Source organism: Hemibagrus wyckioides, linkage group LG15 (assembly GCF_019097595.1).
Source record: "Hemibagrus wyckioides isolate EC202008001 linkage group LG15, SWU_Hwy_1.0, whole genome shotgun sequence".
Lineage (NCBI taxonomy): Eukaryota > Metazoa > Chordata > Actinopteri > Siluriformes > Bagridae > Hemibagrus > Hemibagrus wyckioides.
In genome coordinates, this window is record NC_080724.1 from 2653727 (window position 1) to 2672702 (window position 18976).

Sequence of the window (18976 nt, forward strand, 5' to 3'; positions counted from 1 at the left end):
TTTTTTCCAGGTTCACCCTGGGCAAATAAAACCAAGCTGCAGGTTGGAATTTAAATTGCCTTGTATTTGCATTGAGTGTGAACTGGCTGTGGGGATTTGCCCACAAGGACTGGGATGTTGGCACAGATGTTGAGCAAGAAGGCTGATGTTTATTGAACTTCTTAGTATAGCACACAGCAATTGATGCACTTTGCATCTGTAAGTTAGAATCATGCCTCACGAACTCTAACGGGAAATTGCGCAACAGAGGACTGGCTTTATCTTAAAAAAACAAAAAAAACAGGGCATATCTGTCACTCCTATAGCAGGGAAGGAATAAGTGGGCGTAAACCCATGGAGAAGGGCATATATGAGCACCACATCAGGGTGCGTGAGGAATCAGCTCTCAAAGTTTAGCCACCTACTTTGCATGAGGTTTCCGCTTGCGACTGCACGTTTAGTGTGTAAATAAAAACGACCGTGTGTGTGTGTGTGTGTGTTTCCCCCTTTCACTTTAAAGAGTCAAGAAGAAAAAATCGCTTCGGAATCGTCAGCAAACTTTGAGCCGACTTTTGCACATCTTTTTCTTTTTGTGTAGTTTCACGATCGAATCACGGGATTACGTGTTTTTAAGGCGTCGATCCCTTCCCTTCTGCAATCCAAGAAGTGTTTCGTCTGCTGTCGAGGCGCGTGAAGATGCGCCGGGATTCTCACCCACAGCGCGTGGAGATCGCGTGCTCCGAGGAGCCGAACCATGACCAACAGGTAATTTATTAATACACACTCCCAGACCAGCTGTAACAAAGAACCTGAGTAAATCAAATGTTTGTAAATATTTGTTTTGCTCTTTGACTAAAAAGGATCATTATACCCCCATATATATATATATATATATATATATATATATATATATATATATATATATATATGTGTGTGTGTGTGTGTGTGTGTGTGTGTGTGTATATTAAATAAATTTGACAAGGATTTATATCAGACATTTCTGGAATCATTTTAATTATATTAAACGTTTGGTCTTTCTGATATTCTTTTCAGTATAAGTTTCTATATGCAGATAGAATTCTTCCAATACTTCACTGTTTGTCTGGTCTGTAAGAATCCAGATGTAGCTTACTGCACAGATGTTTTTCTTTTGCAGAAAGGGTCAGGCATTCCACTTCCAAGGAAACTGTGCTATGCCATTGGAGGGATGCCCTATCAAATGACAAGTAACGCCAAGGGCTTTTTCATGCAGATCTTCCTACTGGATGTTGTGCAGGTCAGATGTTGATATTCTTCTTTTAGAGCAGACATTGCAGCACAGCAGACTTCCTGTCTGATAGAGATCTGCTAGTTTAACACTCATTTGTGAAATCAGTTGTTTTTTTTGTTCTCTCTTTGTTTTCCAGGTGAAGATTTAGTTTTTGGTGTAAAGAGTCGCAGTGACAAAATGCATAAAGTACTTTGGGTTCATCGGAGTCAAAAAGAACGCAGGACACATCCTGCTCAAACCTTTTATACGGTGTTTCGCGTGTGTAATTTAAATGAGTTACACTTTAAATGTAAATTAGTGTAAGAACTGTGTATTCTCAAAGGGCTGGATGATACTGTCATCTAGCCAGATGTCTTTCAATGGTAATCACGTTCACATACACCATGTACACCTTGCCTAGGTATTGTTCTAGGTGTTATCACCCAAATGGTCGGGCGCCACTAAATGCTAATCACGGTCACATATACCCTTTGTTCCGGGACGGTTCTTGATGTCCTGCTGCCACTCCCAGACTAATAATTAATTGGATTAAGTGTTCTAAATGTTTGGTAAGGCTGCTTTAAGCCAGTGTAAAATACCAAAATAGATAAACTGGTTTGAATTAAAGAAATTTCTATATGATATGTAAGCCTTTTTTGGGAATGAGCTCTTTCAGATGTGTACTGTGGAGTGGAATATGGGTTGAGGCAGTCTGTAGTTTCTTACAAGGGGAAAAAAATAAATTAAAATAAAATAAATGAATAAGTAAAAATAACTAAATAACTAGAAATAAGAGTAAATCATTAAATTTAATAATTAAACTATTTTATCCCTAATGAGTAAGCCTGTGGCAACGGTGGCGAACCCATCCTCATTTGGGTGACACTAAACAGTAAATAATGTAACTGTAACTGATTAATGTCCTTTCTACAACAGCAATCAATGACCCATGAGGAACTATTAGGTCAGTGTAGTTTCTAAGGTCATTATAGACACTAATTCTTTGCTGTCACAAGCTGACAGATGAAATGGCAGATCTGTGACTGTATGAAAGTCCCCAAGTGGCTCTGTCCATGGCTGTCTCCTGGTCCACACAGATCCATCCACAGCATCAGTGGGCACCAACGAGTGACGAGACTCCGACCAGGGGTAGGGCAGCGGTCGCACTGGAAACTGGCAAACACTGGGAGCTCAGGAGTGGGGTGTATAGCTCGACAGAGAAGGTAGAGAGAGAAAGAGAAAGATATTAAGTATGATTCTGATCATGTGATGTTTAAGTCAATGTAGATTATGTGTAAAGTGCGGGCAGGGACTCCAGCAAGACTAGCTATGACAGCATAACTAAAAGGGAGAGCCAGAAGGTGACAGACATGAAGGCTTCCTGGGACATAAAGCGTCCAACCACTTCACAGTCAACAAACCTGAGCGACTTGTGAGGGTGGTAAGATGACAGCATCCAAACATCCCAGTACACCAAACACTCTATGACCATGAACCTTCCAGATTTGCTCCTTTACCTAAGAAAACTATACATTAAAAGCTTGACTAAACAAATGTGTCTTCAGCCTAGACTTAAACATTGAGACTGTGTCTGAATCCCGAACACTAATTGGAAGGCTGTTCCATAACTTTGGGGCTTTGAAAGAGAAAGCTCTGCCCCCTGCTGTAGCCTTTGCTACTTGAGGTACTACCAAGTAACCAGCACCCTTTGATCGGAGTAGGCGTGGCGGATCATAAAAGATTAAAAGATCGCTCAGGTACTGCGGCGCGAGACCATTTAGTGCTTTAAAGGTCAGTAACAGGATTTTATAATCAATGCGAAATTTGACTGGGAGCCAATGTAGTGTGGATAAAATAGGAGTGATGTGTTCATATCTTCTGGTTCTGGTTAGGACTCTAGCTGCTGTATTCTGGACTAACTGGAGCTTGTTTATGCTCCTACTGGAACATCCAGACAGTAAGGCATTACAATAATCCAACCTAGAGGTAACAAAAGCATGAACTAGTTTCTCTGCATCATGAAGTCACATCATATTTCTTATCTTAGCGATATTTTTGAGATGGAAGAAAGCTACCCGAGTGATATTATCTACATGAGCTTCAAACGAAAGACCAGAGTCAATAATCACACCAAGATCTTTTACTGCTGGACAAGATGAAACCGAAAGACCATCCACCGTTACTCTGTAATCAGAAAGCTCACTTCTAACTGCCTGTGGTCCTAGTACAAGCACCTCTGTCTTGTCCGAATTAAGCAGGAGGAAGTTAGTGACCATCAAATGTCTAATGTCCTTTACACATTCTTCTATCTTAATAAGCTGGTGTCTCTCATCTGATTTAGCTGAAACATATAGCTGTGTGTCATCTGCATAACAGTGGAAGCTAATACCATGTTTATGAATAATTGCACCAAGGGGTAGCATATATAGGGGAAAAAAGCAGTGGGCCTAAAACAGAACCTTGTGGAACACCGAACATGCATAGAGCATGGTATGCATAGAGAAGTCACCATCTAGATCTACAAACTGATATCGGTCAGTCAGATAAGACCTGAGCCAGGAGAGGGCTGTTCCTTTAACACCAAAAACATGTTCTAGCCTGATCAGAAGCCAGTAACAGGTCATTGACCACTTTAACCAGTGCTGTCTCTGTGCTATGATGAGGCATAAATCCTGACTGATACATTTCATAAATGTTATTTCTATGCAGGTATGAACATAACTGCTACAGCCTTTTCTAGGATCTTGGAGATAAAGGGCAGGTTTGATATCGGTCTATAGTTAGACAGCTGACCGGGGTCGAGGTCCGGTTTTTTAATCAAGGGTTTGATAACTGCTAGCTTAAAGGATTTAGGCACATAGCCAGTGCTTAGGGAAGAACTAATGATTTTTAGAAGGGGTTCAGTAGCTACTGGTAATATCTGTTTAAGGAAAGACGTGGGTAAAGGATCTAGTATGCAGGTAGAGAGTTCTGAAGAAGAAATTAGCGAAATTAGATCAGGCTCTTGAAGTGGAGTGAAGCATTCTAAGCTCTGATCAGAAATAGCTATATTATCTAAAGGATTATCTAACAAATAATTTGGTTTTAAATTAATAGACTGAATTTTTTGCCTGATATTGTCAGTTTTTTCATTGAAGAAATTCATGAAGTCATTGCTGCTAAATGTAGATGGTGTGCGCTTTTCTACAGTGGTTTTACTCCTAGTTAGTTTTGCTACAGTGCTAAATAAAAATTTAGGATTGTTTTTGTTATTTTCGATTAGGGCAGAAAGGAACGCAATCTGGAATACTGCTAATTTAGTTTGACGCCATTTACGGTCTAGTTTCCTAGCTGATTGTTTTAAAGCTCGTGTTTGGTCGTTGTACCAGGGTGCTAGTTCCTTCTCTTTAATTATTTTCCATTTAAGTGGAGCTACAGTGTCTAGGGTGTTCCGAAACATTGACTCCAGGTAATCGGTCGCCTGATCAAGTTCTGTGGTGTCAGATGGCAAACAAATCATGCGAGATAATTCTGGGAGGCTATTGGTAATTACATTTTGATTAACACCTAATGAATCTAAGATGGACACAACTGCTGTTCTCAGAGGGTCTTCTGGCTTATCAAAATGAATGTTGAAGTCTCCTACTATTAATGCTTTGTCTAAAGAAACAACAAGGTTTGAAGTAAAGTCTCCAAATTCACTGAGGAATTCAGAGTATGGCCCTGGGGGTCTGTAAATAACAATTAGTGGAATTGACTCTGTGAACTTATTATTAGTACTTGCATACGTTAGGTTAGTATAAAGAACTTTAAATGTGTTGAATTGATGTCTGGGTTTTTGTGTGGCGCCTAGCTTATTATTATGAATAACTGCGACACCTCCTCCCCTGCCTGTTAGACGCGGTTGATGTATATAGCTATAACCAGGCGGACAAGCTTCATTTAATGCTACATACTCGTTTTGTTTAATCCATGTTTCTGTTAAACAAAGAACGCTGAACTCCTGATCAGTAATCAGTTCATTAATAATAAGTGTTTTAGTTGACAGAGATCTTATATTTAACAGTCCTAGCTTCAGATCAAAGGTGCTGGCTGTGCATTCACTATCATCTAGTTTTATGTTAATCCGGCAATTTACTGAACAATTTACTGTAATATGCAAGTAAAGATTTAGAAAACGAAACCTGACAGCGTAAAATATTCAGGCAAAAAGAGAAAAAATTAGACTATATAAACTAATATAAAACGAATAAAAAACGCCGAAACAGGCAAGAAACTCGCGGTAAGCGCTTCAAACCCGTTTAATATGTTAAACACTATTACTTGTATGGGCAGGACAAAATAATGTGTTAAAATTTAGGACTAAACAATTTAACCTATTTCTCAAAATGCATTAGGAAAATCTATTCGTTAACATGTGTGTGAGTAGGCATTCAGTTATCTTTATCACATAAAGTATATCATAGTAGTCATGCTGATGTAAACACACGCCCTGCCACTGTGGTCACTTTATACATGGTGCAATAAGCAACAAAGCAGACCAACTTTGAAGCTTCATTAGTCCTAACATGTTAACATTAAAGCGTTTCAGCTTTGTCTTTGGTACTTATCATGTTATCTTCCTTTGTAACCCTGTGGGAAATTTCATTAATAAAGTTTTTGTTTGTGGTAAACATATATTGCTCATCAATATTTAAAAAAAAAAGATTTTAAAAGGTCTGGGATTTGGACATTATACAGTATATGTATTTAGTCTGCTCATGAATTCAATTCAGACTGGCTGTAAACAGTTTACAGTATACCTTAACTTTTTATTTTCGTAAAAACACAGTAAGATATCTAAGGGTATGTCCATAAGCAGAAATGACTAAGCATGACTGACTTAGCTATAAATACTTTATACCTACATACCTAAGATATACATAAAGTACACATTTAAGGTAAACACCTCTGAATATTAAGTACTTCATTGAGATTGTTCTTAATCTCAGGATACATTTCTATTTTTCAGATGACCCCTTTCTACGTGTCTGTAAATCTTTTCCTTGGCCGAGCCTGGGATGCGATCACGGACCCTTTAGTGGGCTACACGGTCAGCAAGAGTGGACGCACTCGCATAGGCAAGCTTATTCCCTGGTAAGGAAGAGGGCAGCATGCAAAACATTAGAAGGACTTGAGATGTTGTACATGTTCTATTTGGAACCTTTTGTGAAACGGAAATTCTCTTTTATATGGTTTTACATAGAACTTTTAAGGATAGAACCTTTATTATGCAACTTAAATTTAATTTAAACTAGATTTTTATAGTTCGTCGCAACAAACTTTCATCTGGCTTGATGAAGCAAGCAGTTGTAACGTCCAATGCTTTTTGGAGGCAAGTGGGCAGATAGAGTTCCAGTTCTTTCGGAGCCGAGTGGGTAGGTGTGTGTGTGACATCACCTGAATACACATGACCCAGTTCTCCTCATTGTGACGAGCATTTTGATACGTCACGTGCGTACGTTGAGGTAATTTTGCAATTCCACGTATTTCCGGAGTTGACTTGCACGTGACGTCACCAGAACGCTCGTAAGGAAGTTACGGAAGAACTCCTCATTGTGCTGTACATTTTGATACGTCATGTGTATGCTGTGGTATATAGTCCCCATAGTCTGAAGGAGCCTGCAGAGTTTGGTGGAAGTAGCTTGAAAAATTGACGAATTTTTTTTTTTTAATGGAATTCTATGGGCCACTTTGGAAAAGTAAGAGCAACTTGAAGCAGACCAAGTTTGGTGCATGTAGCAGTAAATGTGTTTACTGTTATCTCCTGTAGACTTCCTTGCATGGATTGTTGTTCTGTTCATTTTCTTCTTCTCTACCAGGATTGTGTACTCCATGCCTATGGGAGTGATTGCCTACATCATGCAGTGGTACACCCCCCAGAACAACATGTCTCCTATCTTCAGCTTTTGCTGGTATTTTGGCTGGTGCTGTCTCTTTGACACCTTAATGAGTGTAAGACCATCACTATAATCATGACACGTATTACTGTATTACACGTATTACACGTATTACGTTCCTGTGCCCATTCTACTGGGCTTGGTTAGGTTGTAGTTGTGTACAGTTGAATAAAAGATAGCGTGTTTGTATCACCTGATTATCGTATCTAATAATAAGCTAATGGCCACTAATGGTAACTTAAGGTGTTTGACAATAAGGTCAATTGGGTACCCTTTATATAACTTACTGTATATTAGTGTAAAATGATGTGATATCATTTAAAAAATTTCATTTAAATCTGGAAAACTAACATTCTAGGTGACGCTCCTTTGTGCTTCCACATATCCAATGCTACGAATAGTAATGATCTCATAGAACACTGTAAATGTTCTGCTGTTTATTTCTGAAGACAATTTGTCAACCTATTTATTGTATAAGATCTGCAAGAACAGCAAGAAAAGCTGGACACATTACTGTACTTCCATGATCCATTTAAACTGTTTTGTCTTTCCTCTCTCAGTGCTACCATGTGCCCTACACTTCCCTAAACATGTTTTTGGGTGGTGATCAAAAAGACCGGGACTCAGCCACTGGCTACAGTAAGATACAACATCCACAATCATTTTTCACTCCCCTGGTCTCATAGCAAAAGTATGGACTATTATTTAATTGTGGAACATAAAGTAGTCGCATGTACAATGATTAAAATCAGTGTGCTTTAAAACTTTTAATGATTTGTTAAATCCTTGAACCCGCTCCTCAACCTCTAATCCTGGCCGACAGAGAGGATGTAAATTATGGCGGTCCTCTGGGTTCTTTTAATAATTCATTCATCCTAATCAATCATAATAGGTGTAGAACCTTGTAGAGGGTAAGAGGCACCCTGAATGGTGAGACTAGAGCATCATGGGGCACCATACACACACTCAATGCTTGGCAGCTCCGGAGTAGTGCGAGAGAAATGCATTCACTTAATGGTCAGTGAGCTGAATTCTAATGATTAGAGTGAATCCTAATGATGTCACAGCCATCACTGGTCATGCATCTAGGGAGTAAAATTCTCTCTGACTGGGAGGGAGCGAGTATGTCATGCTATAGTGCTAGCAGTTGAAGCAATATCTATAAAAATAGAAGTGGATAAATATATTATATAGAATATATTCTATGAAACCCGAGTTTATGTGCATTTCCTGTTTCCTGTACTAAGGGAGAAATGTCCTGCTCTGCTGATTTACTTGATTCAGCTGATGTTCTATTCCACAGAAACTATATCTATTTATATACATGTCTATATATATTCAAGATGTATGGTCACTCATACGTATCTGTAGATTAGCTATTTGTACAGTAAAAAATGTGCTTACACTGGCAGTATTTGTAACGTGTGTTTTGTTGGTTTACCTCTTTTCATCCTGCAGGAATGGGAATGGAGATGTTTGCAACATTGGCAGGAGCCACCATTCAGGGACAGATTGTGGGGGTGTATCATGCTAAAAAAGTGCAAGCCTGTAGCAAGCTCAACGAGAGCATTGCACTCACTGGAAACTACTCATCTGTGCTGTACAACAACTCTACAGCTTCTTTCACTGCCACACTGCAGGATACGGTGAGACAGGCAAACAGTAACTCATCACATGGTGTACTGTTCTGGCATTTACATTTACATTTACATGCACATTTACATTTACGCCATTTGACAGACATCCTTATCCAGAAGTTCTTTGAAATTCTATTATGCTCTTGTCCCATTCAAGTATACCCTAATGGTACATGCCATTTACATTTACATATTTACATTCCCTTAGCACAAAGTGTTTTTATATATATATTCACCGATCAGGCATAACATTCTGAACAGTGACCGGTGAAGTGAATAGCACAATGATCTCCTCATCATGGCACCTGTTAGTGGGTGGGATATATTAGGCAGCAAGTGAACATTTTGTTCTCAAAGTTGATGTGTTAGAAGCAGGAAAAATGGACAAGCGTAAGGATTTGAGCTTTGAGTTTGACCAAATTGTGATGGCCAGACCACTGGATCAGAGCATCTCCAAAACTGCAGCTCTTGTGGGATGTTCCTGATCTGCAGTGGTCAGTATCTATTAAAAGTGTCCTTTAAGTCCTGAAAGTTACAGGACTTAAAGGATCTGCTGCTAACATCTTGGTGCCAAATACCACAGCACATTTTCAGGGATCTAGTGGAGTCCATGCCTCGACGAGTCAGGGCTGTTTTGACAGCGAAAGGGGGACCAACACAATATTGGTCATATTTGGTCATAGATCTTAGTGTTACCCATAAATTGATGGCTTTCCATGAGACTTCCAGTCTCTCACAATGATCTGTTTGGGTTTCAGGTTTTTTTCCTTATGCCGTCTCAGGGAGTTTTTCTTTACTGTTGTCACAGCCGGCCTGTGACAACATCCATTATTAATCCATCCATTATTAAAAGTGCAATATATAAAGAATAGAATGAAATGAACACATGTTTGGGTTTCCTGATGACAAATGTCATGAATTGGACAGACAATTCAATTCATTCACATGAGAATTGAAATGGATTTTGTAGAAAACAGATTACAAAGAAGAGATGCAGCAAGGGGGAGATAAATACACTGGTTTAAAAATAAAAAACATGTATACAAACATCGATGCTAGGCCTGGTTCCAGTTCCTGGTAACGGGGAAGGGGGGTGGTGGTAAATGTCAGAGGGGGCAAGAGCAGTGTTGTGTGTTTGGAGAGATGGCAAGTGTGTGTGTGTGTAGGTCTAGTTTACTTTCCATGCAATCTCTTTATCATGTTTACAAACCACTGCAAGGGGATAATGACAAAAATGTGTTGAAACCCTAACCCTATAAGATAACTGGTACAGTAACAACTGAATACCAGTGAATAAATAAATCCCTAACAACGCACAAACATTATCACTGGTATTGAAACTGATCAAACAGAAGGCTGTGAAGCCTATATGTACAAACAATGTACAACAAAGTGCAACAAAGTATGTGTACCGGGATCAACATATGATTTTGGATGTTACATTTATGTTTAATTTATATGTTCAGATGGTAAACGTCATACACTTACAACGAAAACGAATGACCGATACACACACACACACACACACACACACATATATATATATATATATATATATTTATGTATATATATATATATATATATATATATATATATATATATATATATATATATATATATATATATATATACTATAAGAACGCATCTCACTTTCCCTCTAAGATAGGTATGGCAGCCAAGTGACAGGATGGGCCCAGCCCACCTCAGCCACCCCCTGCAGAGCCAGGATTAAGATCAAGTAAACACAAAGATATCTAAAGCTTAAGGATTGTCAGTATGTTTTGTATACAACTCCTTGCACACCCTGGAGAATACTTGTCTTTGCTTGTCATTTAGTGGCACACCCTGAAATTGGCAAACATTGCTAAAGTTTCATTCTCTGCACTGTAAACAGCCAGGAATTCATTTCATTTTATATGATCTATACAAGTATACAGTGCAGCATGCTTGGTGGAATGCCAGAGGGTTTTGTTTGATATTAACCATTTATGAACATCATTCCAGTGCAATTATTGTGCAAACAATGATGTCTGACATGTATGTGCCATATGTCTGTACTGTTTTCCATCCAAAATAACTATTTGTCATGTGGCCGTACGGACCCAAATGCAGAGCGGGGAAGCAGATGAGGGTTTAACGAAGCTTGAAAGTCAGGCAGAGGGGCAACACAACAATCCAGCAAAGAGTGTGGAAGTGTGTGAGGCTATATACAGGTAGCAATGAGTGGGGAAGATAGAGAACAGGTTGTGTAAGCGCTTCCGCAATAAAGATATTGAGGTATACCTGTCATTTACCATAATAACTGACACCACTTGTGCATCCTCTAACAGGTTTCGCATCCTCTCACCCGCATCCACTTAAACAGTACTGTAACAGGTCCATTTGCATTTGCACCACATTTCCATAAAATTTACATTCCTTCACGTCTTTACGTGGCCGATGCTTGTATCTGCCACATGAATGAGTGAGACAAAATGCAGTCTGCGCACAGAGATGTTTTAGTAGAAGTGAGATTAGTTTCAATACATTAAACCAGACGTAATTGCTGGTTAAGCAGAAACCAACACAGTCTGAACAGTCAGAACATCCACTCATGTTTGTTGCTCTATTTGACGCCTAGTGGTACAACATAGACTAGCTTCTTTCAGGTGTTAAAGGACATTGGTTACACCTTTACACAACTTACATTCACATTTACATCATTTATAGTAATGCTATCAGTCATTGATTAGCAATGATTTATACCTATGATTTGAAAGAGTAGTGTCAGTGTGTGTTGTAATTCCACAGAGAAGAGCTTATTTGATTGCTGCATTGGTGTTAGGAGGTTTATACTTCCTGTGCTGCCTTGTGCTGTTCCTTGGAGTGAAGGAGCAACTGGGTAAGTGAAACAATAATGAAAAAACTTTTTCATTAAAAATAACCAATTTTGTTAAATATCTGTAGCAGCATCATGCCATCTCCTGTAGTTGGTATTCATGGGAATCTTTCAATATAATCTTGAATCTTCTTGTGTGTTTCTTCATCAGCTCCACTGAGTAAGCTGGATCGAATACAAGTGTCATACTTGACCGGTATGAAAATGGTTGTGAGACATAGTCCATATGTTCGACTCGTGTTGGGATTTCTCTTTTCTTCGGTTGCTTTTCAGGTCCGAACCTGTTTTTGAATATAGCATTACGATACATGACACTCACAAGCCAGAGTCTGCAAAGTTAACAAACTATCACATGAATGTTTACAAATATTGTTATATATTTAAAAGGTTTATAAAAGGATATAACAAATATTGTTACTTTCTTCTTTCCATCCATCCATTCATATATCCATCCATCCCTCCTTCCTTCCTTCCTCCCCTTCTTCCCCTTCCTACCTTCCTTTACTTCCTTCCTTTCTTTCTTCTTTTCATCCATCCATCCATCCATCCATCCCTCCTTCCTTCCTTCCTTCCTTCCTTCCTTCCTTCCTCCCCTTCCTATCCTTCCTTCCTTCCTTCCTTCCTTCCTTCCTTCCTTCCTTCCCTCCTTTACTTCCTTCCTTTCTTTAGATGGCCCAGGGAAACCTAGCACTCTTCTGTACACATGCAGCAGGAATGGGGGCTCACTTCCAGCACCTTGTGCTCATATTACTGGTAAGTGTTATCACTGTATACTTATACATCAGTTTACATTTCCCTGTACCATGGACAAAGCATCAGAGTCAAAGATAAAGCTGACCATTGGATGAACATTAAAAGAAATTGCTCATCTGGTTGAGTCCCCTCTGAAAATATCGGAACCGCTTTTGTTTTTGCTAAACACTGAAGACAAGCGAGTTTCTTATTAAAAGATACTTCCTGATATTAACAAATAGATACGATAACCAGCTTGGAACATGGCACCTTGGTGCCAGACCATGCAATTTTTTGATGAGCTAAAGCGTGGCACATAGTCTTAAAGTAAATTAAAGTAAATTTCACTTAATGTTTGGTAAAATATCCCTGTCTTCCAATAACTGCATCAAGCTGCTGACCCAGTGACGTTATCACACTGTTGTATTTTTCTTTCCTGGCTCATACTGCAGCTTTCTTTATTCGCCTTTAGTCTCCTGTTCAGGAGGTGAAATGCTGCTCAAACTTGTTTGTCATGTCGACAGTGTGGTTTGGGTCATTGTCTTGCTGCATGATGAATGTTCATCCCAATTTGACTGGATGTATTTCTCTGTAAATTGGCAGACTTCTGTAAACTTGACACTCCCTAATCCATGCTTGACTGATGAGCTTTTATATTTTGGTTGATGAGTATAAATTTTGGATGATTTTTACTGCTGATGTGTTGTCTGCATTTTGTGATATGGCTTCTAGATTTCTGCCCTCTGGAGGTTGTTTGTCGTCAACTGCTGTTTTATATGGCCAACCTGTTTGATATCTGATTTTTAGTACACCGGTGGTTTCTTTCAGGGCATTACTAAAGGCTTTAATGGCTATGCCCAATGCTTTGGCAATGGCTGCTTTCCTCTCGTTTCTGAAACAAAATGGCTTTTGTTTCTCCCATAGACAGCTCACTGATCTTCAAGGTGGTTTATCCTTTTGTTTGTATACCATTCGGGACCAATGATTGAAGATTGACTGAACAACAAATAGGTCGTGTCTATTTGTATGATCATAATTATGTATAACAACAGGGCTGAAATAATACTGTCTAATGCATGAGTGTCATAGATGATTGACTCACATGTCTCACATTGTTTTTGATCAGCTCATTTTTTTTTAAAAAAAGGCAGGAAATAGTGTTTATCCCGCATTGTTCATGTATTAATTAAATTCAAATTCAAATTGTATTATTCACATACATAATGGTACACAGTGTGATATGCAGTGAAATGCTTACACCACTGTTATGACCCTAGGAAAAGGAAAAGGGATAAGGACAGAACAAAGACAAGATAAAAAATATAAAAATAAAATACAAAAATACGAAATACAAAGTATACTAAAATATGAAATATAAAAATATAAAAACAAGTTCACAGTAGCAAAAAATATAATAGAATAACAAACAATAAAATATAATAAATATAAATAAAGTAGGGTATGTATAGTATATAAAATAAGAATATGTATATGTGTAAAAGTGTAAAATGTACATACAGGAAGTGTAAAATACAACAGCTGTGTAAAGTGTACATACAGGAAGTGTAAAATACAACAGCTGTGTAAAGTGTACATACAGGAAGTATAAAATACAACAGCTGTGATGCAAAGTTATGTAACCTTATAAATTTATATATAGTTATATAAAGTGTAAAGTGAATAGAGTGTAGTGCAATAGTGTCCAAGGTGCAGACAGCAGCAGTACAAAATTATTGCAAAAATTATATAGAGTGAAGTGTGTAGTGTGCAATAGTGACCAAGATGCAGACAGCAGCAGTACTGGGTGGTCATGAAGTGGAATGAGGTGATGAGAGCAGTGATATTGTCCAGCTTTAAAGTGCAGATGTGCAAAGACCTCTGTATGTAACGGGAGCAGACTGTGCAACATGTATGTTATGTGTTGTATTTGTGCACAGTCTTGAAATGTGCAAACGTGCAGATGTACATTGTGTGTTTATTGTGTGCCACAGTCCTGTAATGTCCAATATCCGGTGTGGTTGGTTGGAGTTCCAACATGAGTGTAGGAACATAGTAGGTCTAATCAGATGAGTCCTATGTCCTATTTAAGGAAAGCACTACTATGCAATGGGAAACCATTACTTTTTCTTTCACATTGAGCTTGATATGGCCCTACTCAATGTCATTAATTTTCAGAAATAACAAGCCTGCATGACCACCTTCTTCTGTCTTTGTCTACACATTTAGTACTTGAGCCCGAGCATTTTACAGGGTGTGTGTTATAGTTAGGTCTGTGTTATTGAGGTAATAAAGGTCTAAGCCTATGAAATAACCATAGAATCTATTACACCAGTTTGCATAGCAAAATCCTCATTATTTACTCATAGAAATATATAGTATTGCCAAATGTTTTGGGACACCCCTCCAGATCATTGAATTCTGGAGTTGTTTTTCAGGGGAATTAGAGCGGAGACTGTGAGCCAGGTTTTCTCATCCAACATCAGTGCCTGACCTCATATATGTGCTTCTAGAGGAATGATCAAAAATTCCCATAAACACACTTCTAAACCTTGTGGAAAGCCTTCCCAGAAGAGTTGAAGCTGTTATAGCTGAAAAGGGCGGGACAACTCCATATTACATTCACGTGCATGTAAAGGCAGACGTCCCAGTTTTGGCCTGGCTCACAGTCTCCGCTCTAATTCATCTCTAAGGTGTTCTATGGGGTTGAGGTCAGGACTCTGTGCAGGCCAGTCAAGTTCCTCCACACCAAACTCACTCATCCATGTCTTTATGGACCTTGCTTTGTGCACTGGTGTGCAGTCATGTTGGAACATGAAGGGGTCATCCCCAAACTGTTCCCACAAAGAGCATGAAATTGTCCAAAATGTCTTGGTATGAAGCTGAAGCATTAAGAACTAAGGGGTCGAGCTCAACCCCTGATAAACAACACCTGGAAGGGTGTCCCAAAACTTTTGGCAATATGGTGTATAAGATTAATTTATCTCTTGTTACTGATACACTGTAGCTTCCCTTAGGTAAAAATGGAGGTAATGATTTTGGTAATTTTTGCCCCTTAAGTATATATATATATATATATATATATATATATATATGAATATAGATTAGTTGTAGAACAGTATGACTATTGTATATAAAGTATGAATTAATATTAACTCATTTTGTGTGCAGGTGGCAGCCACTTTGTCTGTTCCATTTTGGCAGATGTTACTGGTCAGACTGGGCAAGAAGACCACTATCTTCATTGGGCTAACAGTAAGATTTTCTTGTCTCCTAATTTTTTCCCCAAGTGTACATTAACAAGATGAACACAGTGCATGAGTTTAGTTCAAATTGATCTCATTAATGAGATAAAACATATGGTTGGCCATAAGTTCTAAACACTTTAATTATACCAAACACACATTGTATTATATGTATAGTGTATTATGAATATAATCTATATTCTCTTATGTCTGCGCAGACTTACATTCCTGCTCTCATTATCATAGCCTGCGTGAAGGGTACTTTTCTCATGTTTGCCATGGTGAGCATTTTGGCTGGTGCCAGTCTAGCGTCCCTCTATTTACTGCCCTGGTACGTTCACTTCAAGTTGGGTATCATCCTTTTATCTTCTTCTAGGAGAGGGTCCAATAATCAAAAACAAATTGAAAAAAAAAAAAAAAACTGATTAGCCAGATGAAAGACAAAAGTGTGAAATAAATGAGATTATTGTAAATATCATAGTATTCCTGTTAAGAGGTTTGATGCCTAGCAATTGCCAGTCCATGCAAATTTTTCCGCTTAATGTATTACCTAGTAATTATAAAGAAACTTGTTGTCTCCCATTACATTGCTTGTCTTGTCTGTTTGCAGGTCAATGCTGCCGGATGTGGTGGATGACTTTAAGGTGAAGAACCCGTCATGCAGCGATCTGGAGCCCATGTTTTACTCTTGCTATGTATTTTTTAACAAGTTTGGTGGAGGAGTGTCACATGGTGTTTCTACACTTGCACTACAGTAAGGATTTATTTATAAATACATTTACTATGCCCTGGTATTTCGGACAGAAGCTTGTAACAACTATATAGCATTTGTGTATAGTTCTGAAAATTACATGCTTTACTGAACTTATAAAATATATTTATGTTTTGCATGCAGCTAAACCACAAGTAAAATGAAATCATTTTAATATCTGGTTACACCTCAAAATTAGAAGTTTAACAGCCAGTATGGTAATATTAATTGATTAGTCTTAGACTATATTGCCAAAAGTTTTGGGACACCCTTCCAGGTCATGGAACTCAGGTGTTGTTTTTCAGGGGTTGAGGCTCGGCCCCTTAGTTCCAGTGAAAGGAACTCACTGTTAAAAACTGTTGAAGCTGTTATAGCTGCAAAGGGCAGGACAACTCATATTACATTCATGTGCATGTAAAGGCAGTCGTCCCAAAACTTTTGGCAATATAGTGCATGTCTGTAACTGTCCAACAACTTTAAAGTCTGGCAGTTTTAGATTTTTATTATACCACTTGTGCCCTTGTCCTAGATAGCTACTATCCTAGCTCTGCTACACCAAATCTAACCAATAAGGCCATTGTTTTGCTTGATAAGGCATTATAGATTTAGCTGGAAGATGGTAGATCTCTGTGTGTTCACTGCTTTAGAGCAAATGAAATACTTTACCTACAAATCACCTCCTCAGCTTTGCAGGGTACAAGCCTGGCGCTTGTAGGCATGACTCCAGAGTGATCACCACATTGCAGGTCCTGTTTGCCCCGGTGCCCATCTGTCTGCTGCTGATAGGCATGCTGTTCTTCTGCCTTTACCCCATAAATGAACAGCGACGCTGGGAGACCCAGGTCAAACTGCAGAAAGCAGTGTAAGTGTGCCCATAGAGTGGTGGTGGGGGTGGTGGTGTTGGTGGGGGAGGGTTGTTTGGTGGTTCATAAATATATAGATATTAATTGGTTCTGATAGCTTTATCAGACACAAATGTTTGAAAAATCACATATTGCATTTCACATTGACCAGTATCAGTTCCAATACAGAAACTCTGTACTTTACATATCACTACATAACTTATAGAATCTTCTGAGACTAAAAACACAGAAAGAGTTTAAACTAGATTCATCATTCATTATGTGACTGTTATCTCTACTTCTCTTCTACAGAGCAGAGACTAGAGAGGAGAGTGTTCTTTGAACATCATGCTGGATCTCAAGTCACTTTTTGGTCTCTGGAATATTTTTATTTTCTCAGTAGCTCTTGCAACAGTTATCTATGCAGGATCTGTATAGCTTTTTCTAAAGTGAACTTCAAGTGTTTTCAAGGTACACTATATTGCCAAAAGTTTTGGGACACCCCTCCAAATCATCAAATTCAGGTGTTGTTTTTCAGGGGTTGGACTCGGCCCCTTAGTTCCAGTGGAAGGAACTCTTAATGCTTCAGCTTCATACCAAGACATTTTGGATAATTTCATGCTCTTTTTGGGAAGAGTTTGGGGATGACCCCTTCCTGTTCCAACATGACTGCACACCAGTGACCAAAGCAAGGTCCATAAAGACATGGATGAGTGAGTTTGGTGTGGAGGAACTTGACTGTCCTGCACAGGAACTTGAGTCCTGACCTCAACCCCATAGAACACCTTTGGGTTGAAATAGAGCGAAGACTGCGAGCCAGGCCTTCTTGTCCAACATCAGTGCCTGACCTCACAAATGGCCGTGCTTCTAGAGAAATGGTCAAAAATTCCCATAAACAGAGTTGAAGCTGTTACAGCTGCAAAGTGCGGGACAGCTCCATATTACATTCATGTGCATGTAAAGACAGACGTCCCAAAACTTTTGGCAATATAGTGTATATTATCCAGTATAACCCTGTCTTTAAGACAGATTTATGCCAGCTATGTTTTGGTAAAATTGAATGTAATCTTAATTAAACATACTTGACTGGTCTATACTGGCATCACTCTATGCAGATTTTTAAGAGTTGTTTGTTGGTGACTGTAAGTGAGTGACTGACAGAAATAGAGACTCTTGTAATAAAGGATTGTATGCTTATAATTTATGGATTCTGAACTGATAATCAGATATTTTTGGTAATAGACTATACAAGATATACAGTAAATGTGCTGTGACCTACCTGTGGAAATCACTCACATAGATTGTCAAGTACACTATTTCATTAGAGAGATGTGTTGGTAATAATACTCTATATTGCTTATAGTCTATATGTACCATTATACTGTTATAAAAAGATTAAGCCCCATTAAATTTTGTTAACTTTAAACTTTTTTCTTTGAACTGGAAGGTGAACTTTTGTTTCTAAGTTTAACTACCTTGAAATGTCTTATAGTGCTGTATGAATATTATAACAGAGTGAATATTATATTATGTGCTCAAAAAATAAATGTTTTCATACTTATCACAAAGCTGCACAGGTTTTATTTCAATCCTGGTCCAGGTTCTGGTCCATTCTAGTGTGTAAATAGTGTAAAAAAAAAAAAAGCCAGGTCATAATCTTCCCTCAAAAATTCAGCACTTTGTTGCATATGTATTTTTTTTTTCCTGAAGCTTATTTGCATTCCGGTCAATTCATTCAATCATTCAAG

At 38.4% G+C, this 18976-nt stretch overlaps 1 protein-coding gene across 1 annotated transcript; it reads left to right on the plus strand.

Moving 5' to 3' along the window:
* The first annotated feature begins 337 nt into the window (after window positions 1–337).
* LOC131365536 (sodium-dependent lysophosphatidylcholine symporter 1) lies at window positions 338–18742 on the plus strand. The gene is made up of 14 exons (XM_058409143.1): window positions 338–744; window positions 1136–1255; window positions 6219–6343; window positions 7069–7201; window positions 7707–7785; window positions 8605–8792; window positions 11574–11664; window positions 11813–11934; window positions 12331–12414; window positions 15562–15645; window positions 15854–15966; window positions 16246–16389; window positions 17072–17248; window positions 17541–18742. The coding sequence occupies exons 1-14, from the start codon at window positions 676–678 to the stop codon at window positions 17569–17571; spliced, it is 1560 nt and encodes a 519-aa protein (XP_058265126.1). The 5' UTR covers window positions 338–675; the 3' UTR covers window positions 17572–18742.
* The last annotated feature ends 234 nt before the right edge of the window (window positions 18743–18976 follow it).